Raw genomic sequence first — 18,131 nt, forward strand, 5'->3', positions numbered from 1 at the left:
GTGAGGAAGTTGAAGATCCAGCTGCAGATCTGAGTGCTAAGGCCCAGGTTCCAGAGCTTAGGAATCAGTTTATTTGAAATGATGGTATGAAAGGCAGAGCTGTAGTCAATGAAAAGGAGCCTTACATATGCGTCTTTATTCTCCAGGTGTTCTAAGGAGGAATGTAGGGCCAGAGAGATGGCATCTGCTCTGGTAGACGAATTGCAAAGCGTCGAGGTTGACCGGTAGGCTGTGGCTGATGTGTGCCATAACCAATCGCTTGAAGCACTTCATAGCAATTGATGTCAGAGCCATAGGTCAATAGTCATTCAGGCATGCCACCTTGCTCTTCTTCGGCACTGGGATTATCGTTGCCTTCTTAAAACACGAGGGGATCTTAGACTGAAGCAAGGAGCAGCTGAAGATATCGGCAAACGCTCCAGCTAGCTCGCTTGCACAGGCCCGCAGAACCCGTCCCGGGATGCCATCTGGGCCCGTCGCCTATCTTCAGGAAGGCCCTTCTAACATCCTCCTTGGTGATGATGAATCTCGATGCCACCAGGTCCGGTTCATCCGGAGGGAGTGGGACGCTCCTCTTCTGTTCGAATCTTGCGTAGAATACGTTAAGTTCGTCAGGAAGAGAAGCGCCGCAGTTATTGATATTCCCAGACTTTTCTTTGCGCCTAGTGATCTCATTTAGACCCTGCCATAGTCTACTGGCATTGCTCTGGTTAGCCTGGGCTTCCAACTTGGCTCGATATTGCCTCTTGGTGCCCTTAATGGCTTTCTGGAGTTCACGCCTGGATTCCTTGTAGCGACTGGTGTCCCCGGACCTAAAAGCCGCAGCTCTAGCCTTTAAAAGGGGCTTGACCTCATAATTCATCCAAGGTTTCCGGTTAGGGAATACCCGGATCGTCTTGCGAGACACACAGTCCTCCGTGCATTTCCAAATAAAGTCCGTGACAGCTGAGGCATACTCATCGAGGTTAGCTGCCGAGTCCTTGAATACTAACCAGTCCACCGATTCAAAGCAGTCATGGAGGACCTCATCCGTTTCCTCCGTCCAACGCGACACTACTTTTGACACCGTGACCTCCCGCTTCAGTTTCTGTTTGTAAGCCGGGAGGAGAAGTACGGCCTGATGGTCTGATTTTCTGAAGTGAGGTCGTGGGACGGAACGGTAGGCATCCTTGACTGCTGTGTAGCAGTGGTCAAGTATATTCAGGCCTCTAGTGGGGCAGGAGACATGTTGGTATAACTTTGGCAGCACCTTTCTGAGGTTGGCCAGGTTAAAATCCCCGGCCGTAATGAGCAAAGCCTCCGGATACCTGGTCCCTAGTTCACTGATGATGGTGTACAGTATGTTCAGAGCACACTCCACATCCGCCTTGGGGGGAATGTAGACCGCTGTCAGTATGACCGAGGTGAATTCCCGTGGCAGATAGTAGGGACGACACTTCACCGACAGGTGTTCCAGGTCCAGGCTGCAGGAGGTTGTCAGCGCCACTGTGTCCGAGCACCACCCAGTGTTGATCAGTAGGCAGACACCACCTCCCCTTGTCTTGCCCGAAGATGCCGTGCGGTCCATCCGATGGATCGAAAATCCCACCGGTCGGATGGCACAGTCAGGGGTGGCAGGGGAGAGCCAGGTTTCGGTGAAACAGAATACACAGCAGTTCTGCATCTCCCTGCAGTAGGTGAGTCTCCCTTTAAGATCATCCACCTTGTTCTCTATGGCTTGCCTATTAGCTTGTAGGATAGTGGGCATAGGGACCCTGAAGCCCCTCAGCTTCAATCTGACCAGCAGCCCAGCTCTTTTCTCACACTTCCTCGGTAAATAGTGCATCTTTCCAGGTCTCCATCGATGCAGTGTGTTGTCAGCTGTTTTATGTCGGCGGGTCGTGTTGTCGGGCGCTCCGGGTCGGGCTGAGTAGCGGGGGAGGCTCTGCTGCCACTTCCAGCTGCCGGGGGCCCGGGCTGTCGATTGGGTCGGGCCCCGAAGCCAACACTTAATCCCGGATGGCCGGGCTCCTTGCTGAAACAAGTCCTTAAGTCGAGTCACAGTTGCGGAGGCCTCCGCTCCAGTTGAGCCTGGGGCTCGATTTCCAAGGTCGGCGGCGGAGGCCTCACTTCTGGCAACTGTGGATGGCCATCAACGGGGCTTTACGGTGGTCACTCCGGGGAAGTGTCTGTGGCTCCTTGAGGTCTCCGCCGTCACTTCTGTGTGGTCGTCTGCTCCAGAGAGGTGCTGGTCGGAATGGACCGTGTCTCCAAGCGCTCCGGCACGGTAGCAGACCGTGGGTCTCCGGGAACGTGGTGCGCCTCGTTGGTCGGGTCCAGGTGTGGTCCGGAGTTTAAGAAGCAGTTCTGGCGTGGTGGTCTCCAGCTTGGTCAGTGGCTTCGCCAGAGTGTTGTTGATCTTCATCATGCTAAATTGGAAGTTTAGAAGGGTTTCTTGGGTAGAGGAAAGTGGAGAGGGCAGTTTGCTCGGGAGAGTTCACGCAAAGTCGCCAGTTACCGACGCCATCTTTAACGGATAATACAACCCATCTTGCCCATACCAACTAAGGTGCCCACCTAGATTTAGACAGACAGATATACTTTATTGATCCTGAGGGAAATTTGCCCATATTTGACCAAGCAATTAAATGGCAGGACCCTTTGGAGAAATGATGTACAGAGGGAATTTCATAAGACCATAAGACCATGCGACAAAGGAGCAGAAGTAGGCCATTCGGCCCGTCGAGTCTTCTCTGCCATTTTATCATGAGCTGATCCATTTTATCCTATTTAGTCCCACTTTTCCGCCTTCTCACCATAACCTTTGATGCCCTGGCTACTCAGATACCTATCAACCTCTGCCTTAAATACACCCAATGACTTGGCCTCCACTGCTGCCCGTGGCAACAAATTCCATAGATTCACCACCCTCTGACTAAAAAAGTTTCCTCGCATTTCCGTTCTGAAAGGGCGCCCTTCAATCCTGAAGTCATGCCCTCTCGTACTAGACTCCCCCATCATGGGAAACAACTTTGCCACATCCACTCTGTCCATGCCTTTTAACGTTTGAAATGTTTCTATGAGGTCTCCCCTCATTCTTCTAAACTCCAAGGAATACAGTCCAAGAGCGGACAAACGTTCCTCATATGTTAACCCTCTCATTCCCAGAATCATTCTAGTGAATCTTCTCTGTACCCTCTCCAACGTCAGCACATCCTTTCTTAAATAAGGAGACCAAAACTGCCCACAGTACTCCAAGTGAGGTCTCACCAGCGCCTTATAGAGCCTCAACATCACATCCCTGCTCCTATACTCTAGAAATGAATGCCAACATTGCATTTGCCTTCTTCACTACTAACTCAACCTGGAGGTTAACTTTAAGAGAATCCTGTACGAGGACTCCCAAGTCCTGTTGCATCTCAGAACTTTGAATTCTTTCCCTATTTAAATAATAGTCTGCCCGTTTATTTTTTCTGCCAAAGTGCATAACCATACACTTTCCAACATTGTACTTCATTTGCCACTTCTCTGCCCATTCTTCCAATCTATCCAAGTCTCTCTGCAGACTCTCTGTTTCCTCAGCACTACCGGCCCCTCCACCTATCTTCGTATCGTCAGCAAACTTAGCCACAAAGCCATCTATTCCATAATCCAAATCGTTGATGTACAATGTAAAAAAGCGGCCCCAACACTGATCCCTATGGAACACCACTGGTAACCGGCAGCCAACCAGAATAGGATCCCTTTATTCCCACTCTCTGTTTCCTGCCAATCAGCCAACACTCTATCCACGTATGTAACTTTCCTGTAATTCCATTGGCTCTTATCTTGTTAAGTAGCCTCATGTGTGGCACCTTGTCAAAGGCCTTCTGAAAATCCAAATATACAACATCCACTGCATCTCCCTTGTCTAGCCTACTGGTAATTTCCTCCAAAAATTTTAATAGGTTTGTCAGGCAGGATTTTCCTTTAAGGAATTCATGCTCAGTTCTGCCTATCTTGTCATATGCCTCCAGGTACTCTGTAACCTCATCCTTGACAATCGACTCCAACAACTTCCCAACCACCGACGTCAAGCTAACAGGTCTATAATTTCCTTTTTGCTTCCTTGCCCCCTTCTTAAAGAGCGGAGTGACATTTGCAATCTTCCAGTCTTCCAGAACCATGCTAGAATCTATCGACTTTTGAAAGATCATCGCTAATGCCTCCGCAATCTCCACAGCTACTTCCTTCAGAACACGAGGGTGCATTCCATCTGGTCCAGGAGATTTATCGACCTTTAGCCTATTCAGCTTCCTGAGTACTTTCTCTGTCGTAATTGTGACTGCACACACTTCTCTTCCCTGCCACCCTTGAGTGTTCGGTATCCTGCTGTCTTCCTCAGTGAAGACTGATGCAAAATACTTGTTCAGTTCCTCTGCCATCTCCTCATCTCCCATTACAATTTCTCCAGTATCATTTTCTATTGGTCCTACATCTACTCTCACCTGTCTTTTACTCTTTATATACTTGAAAAAGCTTTTAGTATCCTCTTTGATATTATTTGCTAGTTTCCTTTCATAGTTAATCTTTTCTCTCTTAATGACCTTCTTGGGTTTCCTTTTGTAAGGTTTTAAAAACTTCCCAATCCTCTGTCTTCCCACTAATTTTTGCTTCCTTGTATGCCCTCTCCTTTGCTTTAACTTTGGCTTTGACTTCTCTTGTCAACCACGGTTGCATCCTTTTTCCACTCGAAAATTTCTTCTTTTTTGGAATATACCTGTCTTGCACATTCCTCATTTCTCGCATAAACTCCAGCCACTGCTGCTCTGCCATCTTTCCCGCCAGTGTCTCTTTCCAGTCAACTTTGGCCAGTTCCTCTCTCATGCCACTGTAATTTCCTTTACTCCACTGAAACACCGACACATCAGATTTCGGCTTCTCTTTTTCTAATTTCATAGTGAACTCAATCATGTTATGATCACTGCCTCCTAAGGGTTCCTTCACCTTAATCTCTCCAATCACCTCTGGTTCATTACACAATACCCAATCCAGTACAGCCGATCCCCTAGTGGGCTCAACAACAAGCTGTTCTAAAAAGCCATCTCGCAGACATTCTACAAATTCTCTCTCTTGAGATCCATTGCCAACCTGATTTTTCCAATCTACTCGCATGTTAAAATCCCCCACAATTATCATAACACTGCCCTTCTGACAAGCCTTTTCTATTTCCAGTTGTAATTTGTAGTCCACATCCCTGCAGCTGTTTGGAGGCCTATAAATAACTGCCATCAGGGTCCTTTTACCCCTGCTATTCCTTAGCTCAACCCATAAAGATTCTGCACCTTCCGATCCTATATCACCTCTTTCTAATGATTTAATATCATTTCTTACCAATAAAGCCACGCCTCCCCCTCTGCCTACCTTCCTATCCTTCTGATACACCATGTATCCTTGGACGTTCAGCTCCCAGAGACATGCATCCTTTAGCCCTGTCTCAGTGATGGCCACAATATCATACCTGCCAATCTGTAGCTGTACAACAAGATCATCCACCTTATTCCTTATGCTACGTGCATTTAAGTGTAACACCTTAAGACCAGTATTTGATACTTATCGCTTTGATTTCACTGCAACTTTATTGCACTGCAACTCATCCCAATGGCTACACATTTGCCCCATCACCTGCCTGTCTTTCCTGACATCTTTACTGCTCACTATCTTAGATTTATTTCTGTTTTCCCCTTCCTCTGCTCTGTCATTCCGGTTCCCATCCCCCTGCCAAATTAGTTTAAACCCTCCTTAACAGCTCTATTAAACTTTCCCGCCAGGATATTGGTCCCCTTCGGGTTCAGGTGTAACCTGTCCTTTTTGAACAGGTCATACTTTCCTCAGAAGAGATCCCAATTATCCAAGAATCTGAAAGTCTGTAGTTCTTTGAAAGTGCCAACATAAATGGTGGTAAAGAAAGCATGTGACATTTGCCTTCATCAGTTGGTTATTGAGTATAAAAATCCTGGAAGTCATGTTGTAGCTAATAAAAATTTGGTCAGACCAGTATTTTGTGGTGCAGTTCTGGTCATATTATGGGAAGGGTGTGGATTTTTGGAGAGGATGCAGAAGAGGTGGGTAGTGTTAGAGGCAACATACATCAAAGTTGCTGGTGAACGCAGCAGGCCAAGCAGCATCTATAGGAAGAGGCGCAGTCGACGTTTCAGGCCGAGACCCTTCGTCAGGACTAACTGAAGGAAGAGTGAGTAAGGGATTTGAAAGCTGGAGGGGGAGGGGGAGATGCAAAATGATAGGAGAAGACAGGAGGGGGAGGGATAGAGCCGAGAGCTGGACAGGTGATAGGCAAAAGGGGATACGAGAGGATCATGGGACAGGAGGCCTAGGGAGAAAGACGGGGGGGGGTGACCCAGAGGATGGGCAAGAGGTATATTCAGAGGGACAGAGGGAGAAAAAGAGTGAGAGAAAGAATGTGTGCATAAAAATGAGTAACAGCTGGGGTACGAGGGGGAGGTGGGGCCTAGCGGAAGTTAGAGAAGTCAATGTTCATGCCATCAGGTTGGAGGCTACCCAGACGGAATATAAGGTGTTGTTCCTCCAACCTGAGTGTGGCTTCATCTTTACAGTAGAGGAGGCCGTGGATAGACATGTCAGAATGGGAATGGGATGTGGAATTAAAATGTGTGGCCACTGGGAGATCCTGCTTTCTCTGGCGGACAGAGCGTAGATGTTCAGCAAAGCGGTCTCCCAGTCTGCGTCGGGTCTCACCAATATATAAAAGGCCACATCGGGAGCACCGGACGCAGTATATCACCCCAGTCGACTCACAGGTGAAGTGATGCCTCACCTGGAAGGACTGTTAGAGGCAGATACATTAGGAACATTTAAGAAACTATTAGATAGGCACATGGGGGATAGAAAAATAGAGGGCTATGTGAGAAGGGAAATGTTACATTGAACTTGGAGTATGTTAAAAGCTCAGCACAATATTGTGGTTTGTATTGAGCTGTGATGTTAAATGTTCTTGGGGGTTCCCAAGGATGTTCCCTGTAAATGAGAGTATTCATCATGAGGAGTTTTACAAACTGGTTTTCTCTGGACCATTAGAGCTGAGGGTGACCTGATAGAAGTTTAACAGAATTGAGAGACATAGGATAGATGGTCTTTTTACTTGGGAGAAAATGTCGTATAAGAGAGGCCATAGATTTAAGGTGAAAAAGGCAAATTCTAAAGGAAATTTTCCAGGGAAATGTTACTACAGCAGGAAGTTGTCAGGGGAGGTATTGAAAGAAATGAGATAGCAATGTTTAAGAGGTATTTAGATGGATGCTTGAATAGACAGGGATATAAGAACATGAGGCATAGGAGCAGAATTAGGCGTTTAGCTCATCGAGACTGCTCTGCCGTTCCATCAGGGCTGAGTCATTATCCCTCTCAATCCAATTCTCTTGCCTTCTCCCAGTAATCTTTGACACCCCGACTAAGCAGGAACCGATTAATTTCTGCTTCAAATATACTTACTGACTTAGCCTCCACAGCATCTGTGGCAATGAATTCCAGATTCACTACCTTCTGGCTAAAGAAATTCCTCCTCATTTCTGTCCCTTTATTCTGAGGCTGTGCCCTCTGGTTCTAGACTCACACACTATAGGAAACATTCTCTTCACATCCACTCTGTTGAGGCTTTTCAATATTTGACAGGATCCAATGATATCCCCCCCCCCATTCTTCTGAACTCCAGCAAGTATAGACCAAGAGCTATCAAAAACCCCTCCTATGTTAACCCCTTCAATCGTGGAATCATTGTCGTGAATCTCCTCTGGACCCCTTCCAATGCCAGCACATCTTTTCTTAGCTAAGCAGCCCAAAACTGCTTGCAATACTCCCAAGTATGGTCTGGGCAATGACTTATAAAATCTCAGCACGACATCCTTGCTCTTACAGTCTAGTCCTCATCTAGTCCTATAATTTCCTTTCTTCTGCTTCTTTCCCTTCTTAAAGAGTGAAGTGAAATTTGCAATTTTCTTGTGCTCCGGAGCCATTCCAGAATCTAGTGATTCTTGTCAGTTCATTATTAATGCCTCCACAATCTCTTCAGCCGCCTCGTTCAGACCCTGGGCTGTAGTCCATCTTGTCTACTTTTAGACCTTTCAGCTTCCAGGAACTACGTTCACTTCTGCCCCCTGACATACTCGAATTTCTGGCATACTGCTGGTGTCTTCCACAGTGAAGACCAGATGCAAAATATCTATTAAGTTTGTCCGCCATTTCTTTGTCCTCCATTACTACCTCTCCGGGTGATTTTCCAGCAGTCAATAGCCAGTCTCGCCTCTATTTTTGCTCTACATGTTTGAAAAACCTTTTGGTGTCCTCTTATAGTATTGGCTGGCCTACCTTCATGTTTCATCTTTTCTCTCCATATTGCTTTATTTGCCTTCTCTTGGTTTTTAAAAGCTTCCTAATCCTCATTCCGCTGGATGTTCAGGTTCAGGAGCAGCTTTTTCACCTATGGTATCGGATTTCTGAATGGACATTCGACCCATGAACGTTACCTCTCTACCTCCCCCCCTCCCCTTTTGCACTACTTATTTAATTTAACTTTCATTCAGTTTTATGTATTGCAATGTACTACTGCTGCATTACAGCAAATATCATGACATGTGCCAATGATATTAAAGCTGATTCTGATTCTGAAATTGGTATCATTGACACAGAGGAACGTGATCCTATTCTATATTTGTTTTTTTCTAATTAATTATTATTTTGCTTTTTCTGATCAATTATTCTTCTTACCATAGATAATCCATCGCTATCAGGGATGACTGATATGGATTATCCACTGCAAGGACCTGGTCTGGTTTCGTTACCCGATCTCCCAGAGATCAGCCCAATCCGGAGAGTACCACTCCCTCCAGAATTGGTGGAGCAGTTTGGACGTATCTTTTTGTTACTGCAACATGATTGACTTGCCAAGACTGTGTGTAGTTTGTGGTCCTGGTATCACTGTCTCTCTTGCACAGATATAGATGTAAAGTTAGTTATGTGCGTGCAAATGCAGCCAGTGGTAATGTGCTTGAACGTGCTGATACATGCTAGCACATGTGGATGTGCCTTGATACACTGACATACATATTCACACATGCCAACGTCATCACAGGTTTTATCAATAATGAAACACCTTGGACTACCTTCTGTAAGTGGTTCAGTATTGAGTTCCTTGTTTCAATTTGTGAACCTTCAGAAAAACTGGTTATGTGCTTACATCTTGTACCTCAGATATGCAGTGCAATTGTATGATGGGTGTTTTTCCTGAGATTGCCAAGGCATGGCTGACCATTGACAGTGACATCTTCATGTGGAACTACGAGGATGGGTAAGTAAGCATTGAGACAATATGGCAGTGGAGTGATTTTAAATTCATAAACATATTGCAGGCAAAGCTAGCCATTTAAATTCCTCTGAAGATGGAGAGCACCTCAAACCACTGCACTACTTGTGAAGGAGTTCTAGGAATGTTTTTAGTTTGGGAGCTGTAAGAGTTCAATTGTTTCTAAATAAAGAAACATTGATTAAGTGACGACTGTCCTGGGTGATAGAAGTTTGAGATTTGTGAGAATGAGTTCTAAGTATTTCATCACATTCAGACGTTTCAAAGCAGTTTATGCTACAAGAGGAATAGAATTTCCTACCCTTAAAAGCCTTCTGCACCATTGTAGAGGGGGATCACTTGGGGAATGGTGGTCATTGAATTGCAAGGCTTGCTAATGGATAAGATGAAGAAGCAATTTTCAGTTGGAATTCTGAATGAAATAAAGGCCATGTAGTCGCGCTGATGCGCAACGAGTGAAAACAACATACTGAGTCAAGCAGGGTCTGGGTGAACTGTTTATTGTTTCAATCCCCGCGCGCTTAAGTGCCCGCTCCCAGCATCCCCCGCTCTTTGCAGGGCGGAAGTGATGTTAGCTTCCGGGCCGTGGTCTGCCCTGCACTCAGAGCCCTCTCGGTTGCTGCTGGCTGTGGACTCGCCCGTTACTGCTGGAGCTGGTTCACTTGCCGCATGGGCGAGCTGCCACATGAGCCCACGCCCCCCCCCCCCGAACCGGCGCTAGGAGGTGCAGAGTCCACAGCCTGCACACTTCCAGTTCTTTTAGGTGGCCAGCCTCGTTGTCGTGGGGTGGCACCGCAACCGGGCATTCAAGGTCTAGATGCGCCAGTTTGAGACGGTCAATGGTAAAAGTCTCTTCACGACCACCAATGTCGAGAATGCAGGTTGTCCCATTATGGCGCACCACCTTATAGGGTCCTTCGTTTGGTCGCTGCAGGGGTGGTCTGTGCGCACCTCGGCGAATGAAAACTTGCTCTGTTGTAGGTCCTTGGGCACGAAAGAGGGTGTTGTTCCGTGATGGGACATCGGGACTGGGGCAAGTGTTCCAAGCCGCTCCCGGAGTTTAGTTAGGACCGCCGTAGGTGTGTCCTCCTGGCCACGGGGTGCTGGCACAAACTCACCGGGAGCTGTGAGTGGGGCACCGTAAACGAGTTCGGCCGATGATGCGGCCAGGTCCTCCTTGGGTACCGTGCGGATACCAAGCAGCACCCAGGGGAGTTTGTCAACCCAGTCTGACCCACGGAGGCGTCCCATCAGGGCTGAGTTCAGGTGCCTGTGGAAACGTTCCACCAGGCAGTTGGACTGCTGGTGGTAAGCAGTCGTTCGGTGGAGCTGGGTTCTGAGGAGTTGTGCCAGTGCAGACCACAAAGCCGATGTGAACTGCCCACCCGTCTGAAGTGACGTGTGCTCGGAGTCCGAACCGTGCCACCCAGGCGGTAATCAGGGCTCTGGCGCATGTCTCCATGGCCGTGTCAGCGAGTGGGACAGCTTCTGGCCACCTCGTGAACCTGTCCACCATGGTGAACAGGTATCTCGCTCCTCTCGAAACCGGCAGTGGGCCGATGATGTCCACGTGGGCATGTTCGAACCTCCTGTGTGTCGGCTGGAAGGATTGTAGTGCGGCCCTCACGTGCCTCTGGATTTTGGAGGTTTGACAGTGCGTGCATGTCCTGGCCCAGTGCCCGACCTGCCTGCATAGGCCGTGCCACACAAACCTGTCTGTGATCAGCTGGATGGTTGCCCGGATGGAAGGGTGGGCTAAACCGTGCAAGGCGTCAAAAACACGGCACCTCCAGGCGGTCGGGACAATGGGCCAAGACTGCCTGGTGAACACATCGCAAAGGAGCTCATTATCTTCAGGCTCAATGGGTATGTCTTCGAGGCGGAGTCTTGAGACTGCGGTTTGGTACGCTGACATCTCTCCGTCCAGCCGTTGCGCCTCAGCTAACGCTGCTTAATCCACCCCCGGAGACAGAGAGTGCACTGATTGGACGGAGGTGAGTGACAGCATGTTGGCTACCATGTTGTTCTTCCTGGAGATGTGCTTGATTGTGGTGGTAAACTCCGAGATGTACGACAGGTGGCGTTGCTGGCGGCCCAACCACGGGTCCGACACTTTGGCAAACGTGAAAGTGAGGGGCTTGTGGTCTGGAAAGACTGTGAACTCCCTCCCTTCCAGAAAATACCTGAAGTGCCGGATGGCAAGGTACAGGGCCAGCAGCTCCCTGTCGAAAGCGCTGTACTTAAGTTCCAGGGATCGTAGGTGCTGGCTGAGAAAAGCGAGTGGCCTCCACTGGCCTTTGATGAGCTGCTTGAGCATGCCGCCAACTGCCGCCTCCGGGGGTGGACCAGGAGCGTGGCGTTTGCTAGTGTGCTTTTGGCTTGTTCAAAAGCCGCTGTCGCCTCCTCTGTCCAGGTGACCTCTTTGAATTTGCCGGACATCAAGCCGAAAAGGGACCGCAAGATCCAGGCCGCTGAGGGCAGGAAACAGTGATAAAAGTTAACCATCCTAACAAATTTCTGCAGCCCTTTAACAGTGCTAGGTCTGGCGAACTGGCAGATGGCTTCAGCTTTTGCCAGCAGGGGCACAGCTCCATGGCAGTCGATCTGGTGTCCCAAGAAGTCGATGGCGGGTAGGCCGAACTGGCATTTGGCGGGCTTGATAGCCAGGCCGTAGTCACTTAGGCGGTGGCAGAGCAGATGTAAATGTGCTAGATGTTCCTGGTGGGAGCGGCTGGCGATAAGTATGTCATCCAGGTAGATGAATAGAAAGTCCAGATCTCGCCCTACTACGTCCATCAGGCGCTGGAACGTCTGCGCCACGTTTTTGAGCCCGAACGGCATCCTGAGGAACTCGAACAGGCCAAAGGGGGTAATGAGGGCTGTCTTGGGAACGTCATCTGGGTGGACTGGGATCTGATGATACCCTCGGACCAGGTCAATCTTTGAAAAGATGCATGCCCCGTGCAGGTTGGCCGTAAAGTCCTGGATGTGTGGTATCAGATAGCGATCGGACGTGGTGGCATAGTTCAGACTCCTATGGTCGCCGCACGGTCTCCACCCACCCGCGGACTTGGGCACCATATGGAGTGGGGAGGCCACGGGCTGTCGGAACGCCGCACAATCCCCATCTCCTCCATCTTCTTGAATTCCTCCTTCGCGAGGTGGAGTTTGTCGGGTGGTAGCCTGCGGGCCCGGGCATGAAGGGGAGGTCCCTGTGTGGGGATGTGGTGCATCACGCCGTGCTTGGGGTGTGTTGAGGAAAACTGCGGCGTGCTGATAGATGAGAACTCTGATAATACTCTGGCAAACTCGTTGTCGGAATAAGTGACGGAGTCCAGGTGTGGGGCTGGTAGCCTGGCCGAGGGAGAAAGTCTGGAACGTCTTCTCATCGACCAATCGTCGTCCCTTCAAATCCACAAGCAGGCAGTGCATGCGGAGGAAGTCCGCACCCGGTAATGGCTGTGATACCGCGGCCAGCATAAATGTCCATGAAAAGCGGCTGGAACCGAACTGCAAGGGGATGGCTCTTGTGCCGTAGGTGTGGATGGTGCTATTGTTGGCTGCCGCAAGTTCTGGTCCTGTTCTTCTAGTTCGGGTATCGTGGCTCGAGGGGGGTAGGACACTGATTTCCGCCCCCGTGTCCACCAGGAATCTACGCCCGGAGTGCTTGTCCCAAACGTAGAGGAGGCTATCACGGTGACCAGCCGCCGTAGCCATCGGTGATGGCTGCTCCTGGCGTTTCCCTGGAACGAGCATGGCTGTTGGCAGCGGCGGGCCCCGGAACCCCACCTTTGATGATAAAAACATCAAGACTCCAGAAGTGGTGCCGTCCCTTGGTGTGGGTGTTACGTACTCCGCTGCTGGGATGTGGGAGAGCTGGGCTTTCGGCCATGCCGCAGCAATAATTTCCATGGTGGTTCTGCCATTTCGTTTAGTGCGCCAAAGCACATCCGCATGGGCAGCCACCCTGCGCGGGTCTCAGAAATCTTCATCTGCTAGCAGGAGGCGGATGTCTTGTGGCATTTGCTCAAAGAAGATCTGTTCAAAAAACAGGCAAGGCTTATGGCCGTCTGCCAGTGCTAGCATGTCGCTCATCAGGGCTGATGGTGCGCAGTCGTCCAGGCCGTCCATATGCAATAACTGCGCGGCCTGTTCGCGGCGGGAGAGGCCAAATGTGCGGATTAACAGGGCCTTGAGTGCCTCGTACCTGTCTGTTGCTAGGGGCTGATGCAGTAATACCTGGTGGCGTCTGAGACAGTTTGCCTGACCTGGAACCGGGCCTCTGCCTGCTCGAACCAGATCAGGAGTTGAGTGGTCCAGAAGGTTGGCAGTTTAAGGGAAACTGCATTCTGCAGAGCCGAGTCGTTCCTGCTGGGTCCAAATGCCGTTGGACCGTCGGAGTCATCAGTGTAGTCGTGCTGATGCGCAATGAGTGAAAACAACACACTGAGTTGAGCAGGGTCTGGTTGAACTGTTTACTGTTTCAATTTGCGCGTGCTTAAGTGCCCGCTCCCAGCATCCCCCGCTCTTTGCAGGGCGGAAGTGATGTTGGCTTCCGGGCCGAGGTCTGCCCTGCACTCAGAGCCCTCTCGGTTGCCGCTGGCTGCGGACTCGCCCGCGACTGCTGGAACTGGTTCGCTTACCGCATGGGCGAGTCGCCACAGCCAGCTTCACTCTAGGAGAGAGAAGAGCCAGGTTGCACAGTACAGTACCTTGAAAGAGAACATGTTAAATATAGATTGACTTTATTGACAGGGGAAACTGTAAGAACTGAAGTGAATTTGAAGAAAGAATTAAGTTGAATAACATGTAAAGCCATTCAAAGCTTCAGGCTAAAGGTAGTATTCTGAAAGAAGAGATCAAAGGGAAAATAAATTGCACAAAAGCAAATAATAAAATAAGGCAGTTTTGCTGAAATGGAACTCAGTGGTCTCATTCACCATATATGTAATATGTTTGATACAGACAGGCCAGGCTGAAGGGCTTGTTCTCGTGTTCTCAGTTGTAATAAGAGTCTATGGCTAATTTAAAAGTTCAAAGTAAATTTATTAAAGTACATATATGTCACCATGGAAGATTCATTTTCTTATAGGAATACTCAATAAATCCAATAACCATAATAGAATCAATGAAAGACTCCAACTGGGTGGACAATCAATGTACAAAAGAGAACAAACTGCAGATACAAAAAGAAAGAAGAAATAATGATAAATAAGCAACTAATTTCAAGAACATGAGATGAAAGGTTCTTGAAAGTGAGTCCACAGGTTGGTGGAACAGTTAAGTGTTGGCGTGAGTGAAGCTGATTGAAGTTAACCCCTCTGGTTTAGGGGTCTGATGGCTGAGGGGTACTAACTGTTCCTAAACCTGGTGGTGTGAAGCCTGAGGCTCTTGTACCTGTCTGATGGCGGTAGGTAGAAGACATCCTGTCCTGGGTGGTGGGGGGCCCTGATGATGGTTGCTGCTTTCCTGCAACAATTCTCCATGTAGTTGTTCTCAATGGTGGGGAGGGCTTCACCCATGAAGATGTGCTGGAGCTTTTGGAAAGCATCAAGTTGGATAAGTCTCTGGGACCCGACGAGATGTACCCCAGGCTACTGTGGGTGGGGAGGGAGGGGATTGCTGAGCCTCCAGCAATGATCTTTGATTCATCAAAGAGAGGTTCCGGAGGATTGGAGGGTTGCGGATGTTGTGCCCTTATTCAAGAAATGGAGTAGAGATATCCAGGAAATTATAGACCAGTGAGTCTTACTTCAGTGGTTGGTAAGTTGATGGAAGAGATGCTGAGAGGTAGGATTTATGAACATTTGGAGAGGCATAATATGATTAGGAATCGTTAGCATGGCTTTGTCAAAGGCAGGTCATGCCTTATAAGCCTGATTGAATTTTTTGAGGATGTGACTAAACACATTGATGAAAGAAGAGCAGTAGATGTAGTGTATATGGATTTCAGCAAGGCATTTGATAAGGTTCATCCTGCTCTGCATCCTATCAATGTCCCATTGTAACCTACAACAACCTTCTACACAATCCACAACTCCACCAACCTTCATGTCATCCGCAGACTTTCTAACCCATCATTGCGTATTAATGGTAGGTCTCTTGGCAGTGTGGAGGATCAAAGGGATCTTGGGATCTGAGTCCATAGGACACTCAAGGCCACTGCACAGGTTGACTCAGTGGTAGGAGCCGAGAGATAATGTTGCAGCTATATAAGACCCTGGTCAGACCCCACTTGGAGTACTGTGCTCAGTTCTGGTCGCCTCACGACAGGAAGGATGTGAAAACTATAGAAAGGGTGCAGAGAAGACTTACAAGGATTGGGAGCATGCCTTAAGAGAATAGTTTGAGTGAACTTGGCCTTTTCTCCTTGGAGCGGTGGAGGATGAGAGGTGACCTGACAGAGGTGTATAAGATGATGAGAGGCATTGATCATGTGGATAGTCAGAGGCTTTTTCCCAGGGCTGAAATGGCTAGCATGAGACGGCACAGTTTTAAGGTGCTTGGAAGTAGGTACAGAGGAGATGTCGGGTAAGTTTCTTACGCAGAGAGTGGTGAGTGCGTGGAATGGGCTGCCGGAGCTGGTGGAGGCAGATACGACAGGGTCTTTTAAGAGACTCCTGGATAGGTACATGGAACTTAGAAAAATAGAGGGCCGTGGGTAAGCTTAGGTAATTTCTAAAGTAATTACATGTTTGGCAGTCAATATATTACCCATTACACATCCATAGAAATTTGTAAAACTTTTAGATGTCGTGCCAAATCTTCGTAAACTTTTAAGGAAGTGGAGGTGGTGTTGTGGTTTCTTCGTAATTGCACTTGCATGCTGGGCCCAAGACAGACTCTCTGAAATGACTACACCAAGGAATTTAAAGTTGCTGTCCCTTTCCACTCTGACCCCCTGATGAGGACTGGCTCAGATATAAATAAATAGCGATAAATAACAAGCATAAAATAGCAATATAACACAGTCCTTAATTTAGTGTAGCTATCCCCTTTTGTTCAAGAGCCTGAAGATTGAGGGGTAGTAACTATTTTTGAACCTGGTGGTGTGAGTCCTGAGGCATCTTTACTCTCTACCTGATGGTAACTGTGAGAAAAGAGCATTGCCTGTGTGGTGAGGATCTTTGATGAAGGTGCTGCTTTTCATGTAGATGTGCTCAATGGTTGGGAAGGTTTTACCCGTGATATACTGTGCTGAATCCAGTACATTTTGTTGGATTTTCCGCTCAGAGGCATTGCTGTTCCCACGCCAGGCTGTAACACAGCATACTTTCCACCACACATATATAGAGGTTTGCCAAGGTTTTCGATCACATGCTGGACATCCGCAGACTCCTGAAGAAGAGGCATTTTTGTGTTTTCTTTGCAATAATATATGATAGGTCCAGGACAGGGCCGCTGAGTTAGCAACACCCAGGATTTTAAAATTACTGACCCTTTCCACTTCTGATCCTCTGATGATTACTGGCTCATGGACCTCTGTTTTTCCTCTCCTAAAGTCTGCAGTCAGTTCCTTGGTCTTAATGACATTGAGTAAGAGGTTGTTGTTATTACACCACTCAGCCAAATTTTCAATCTCCTTCCTGTATGCAGATTCATCACCACCCGTTTGATGCAGCCCACAACAGTGGTGTCATCAGCAAATGTGTATCTGGTGTTGGAGCTGTACTTAGCCACACAGTCACAGGTGAAAAGCACGTAGTGGGTGGTGGGGGGGGGGTGGGTTAAGTGCACATTCCTGCGGTTCTCCTGTTCTGATGGATATTGTGGAGATGTTTTTGCCAATCTGAACTGACTTGGGTCTATAAGAGGAAATCCAGGATCCAGTTGCACAAGCGAGTATTGAAGCCCAGGTTTTGGAGTTTACTGATTAGTTTTGAGGGGATGATGGTGTTAATGCCAAGCTGTAATCAATTAAGAGCATCCTGATATATGCATCTTTGCTGTCTGGATGTTCCAGGGTTGTGTGAAGAGCCAATGAGATAACATCTGCAGACAGTGCGGCACAGCAGCAGCGGCCTTTCGGATCTGGTGTTACTTTAATTTGATTTTTTAGTTTAATTTTAAGGTACAATTTTTGATTAGGGCACATGGATAACAGAGTGACTATCTACCATCGCCAGAAACTGCTACAATATAGAGATCGCCCAAAAACAAACCTTCATGAAGATTATATGACCTCGGCTTGCTGAGAGGATTGGGCCTACAGTCCTTGGAGTCACCTGATGCCAGTGGCCGGAGGTGGAGACATTGTAAGCGGTGTGCGAGGAAGCGGAAGTGAGGCAAGCGGGCAGGAGTTCGTGCCAGGCAAAAAGCAAACCCTAGCCTGCCGGCTTTCCTGTCCATTCTGCTCTCCAATGTCTGCTCCCTGGAAAATAAATAGGACTACATCCGACTCCAAGGAAATATTTGGGAGTACAGAGTCTGCTGTGCGTATGTTTTCACAGAAATGTGGCTCCGATGGAATCCCGGACGCCGCCATTCAGCTGGGCGAGCTCGTCTTGTTTCGAGCGGACAGAGATGCAGCTCTTTCTGGTAAGACTCACGGTGGTGGTTTGTGTGTTTACATCAATACAGAATGGTGCAAGAACTCTGTGCTGGTTTCAAGATACTGCTCATTGCTATTGGAGTTTGTGACTTAGATGCAGACCATTTTATTCATCATGGGAATTCACCACTGTCCTTATAGTCGGTGTCTACATTCCCCCCAGTGCTAACGCTAAGGAGGCGCTCTGTGAGCTGTATAGGGCTATTAGCGAACTGCAGAATGCAC

At 48.3% G+C, this 18,131-nt stretch overlaps 1 protein-coding gene across 2 annotated transcripts in view; it reads left to right on the forward strand.

Annotated features, from left to right (window-relative positions):
* The window catches only part of nup155 (nucleoporin 155), a 248,559-nt gene that overhangs the window by 7,247 nt on the left and 223,181 nt on the right, over nt 1–18,131 (forward strand). For both annotated transcript variants that reach the window (XM_063049676.1, XM_063049677.1), the window contains exons 2-3: nt 8,766–8,903; nt 9,244–9,340. In XM_063049676.1, the coding sequence (XP_062905746.1) occupies nt 8,766–8,903; nt 9,244–9,340 (235 nt within the window). The remainder of the gene's footprint in view (nt 1–8,765; nt 8,904–9,243; nt 9,341–18,131) is intronic.

This window comes from Mobula hypostoma, chromosome 5 (genome assembly GCF_963921235.1).
Source record: "Mobula hypostoma chromosome 5, sMobHyp1.1, whole genome shotgun sequence".
Taxonomy (NCBI): Eukaryota; Metazoa; Chordata; class Chondrichthyes; order Myliobatiformes; family Myliobatidae; genus Mobula; species Mobula hypostoma.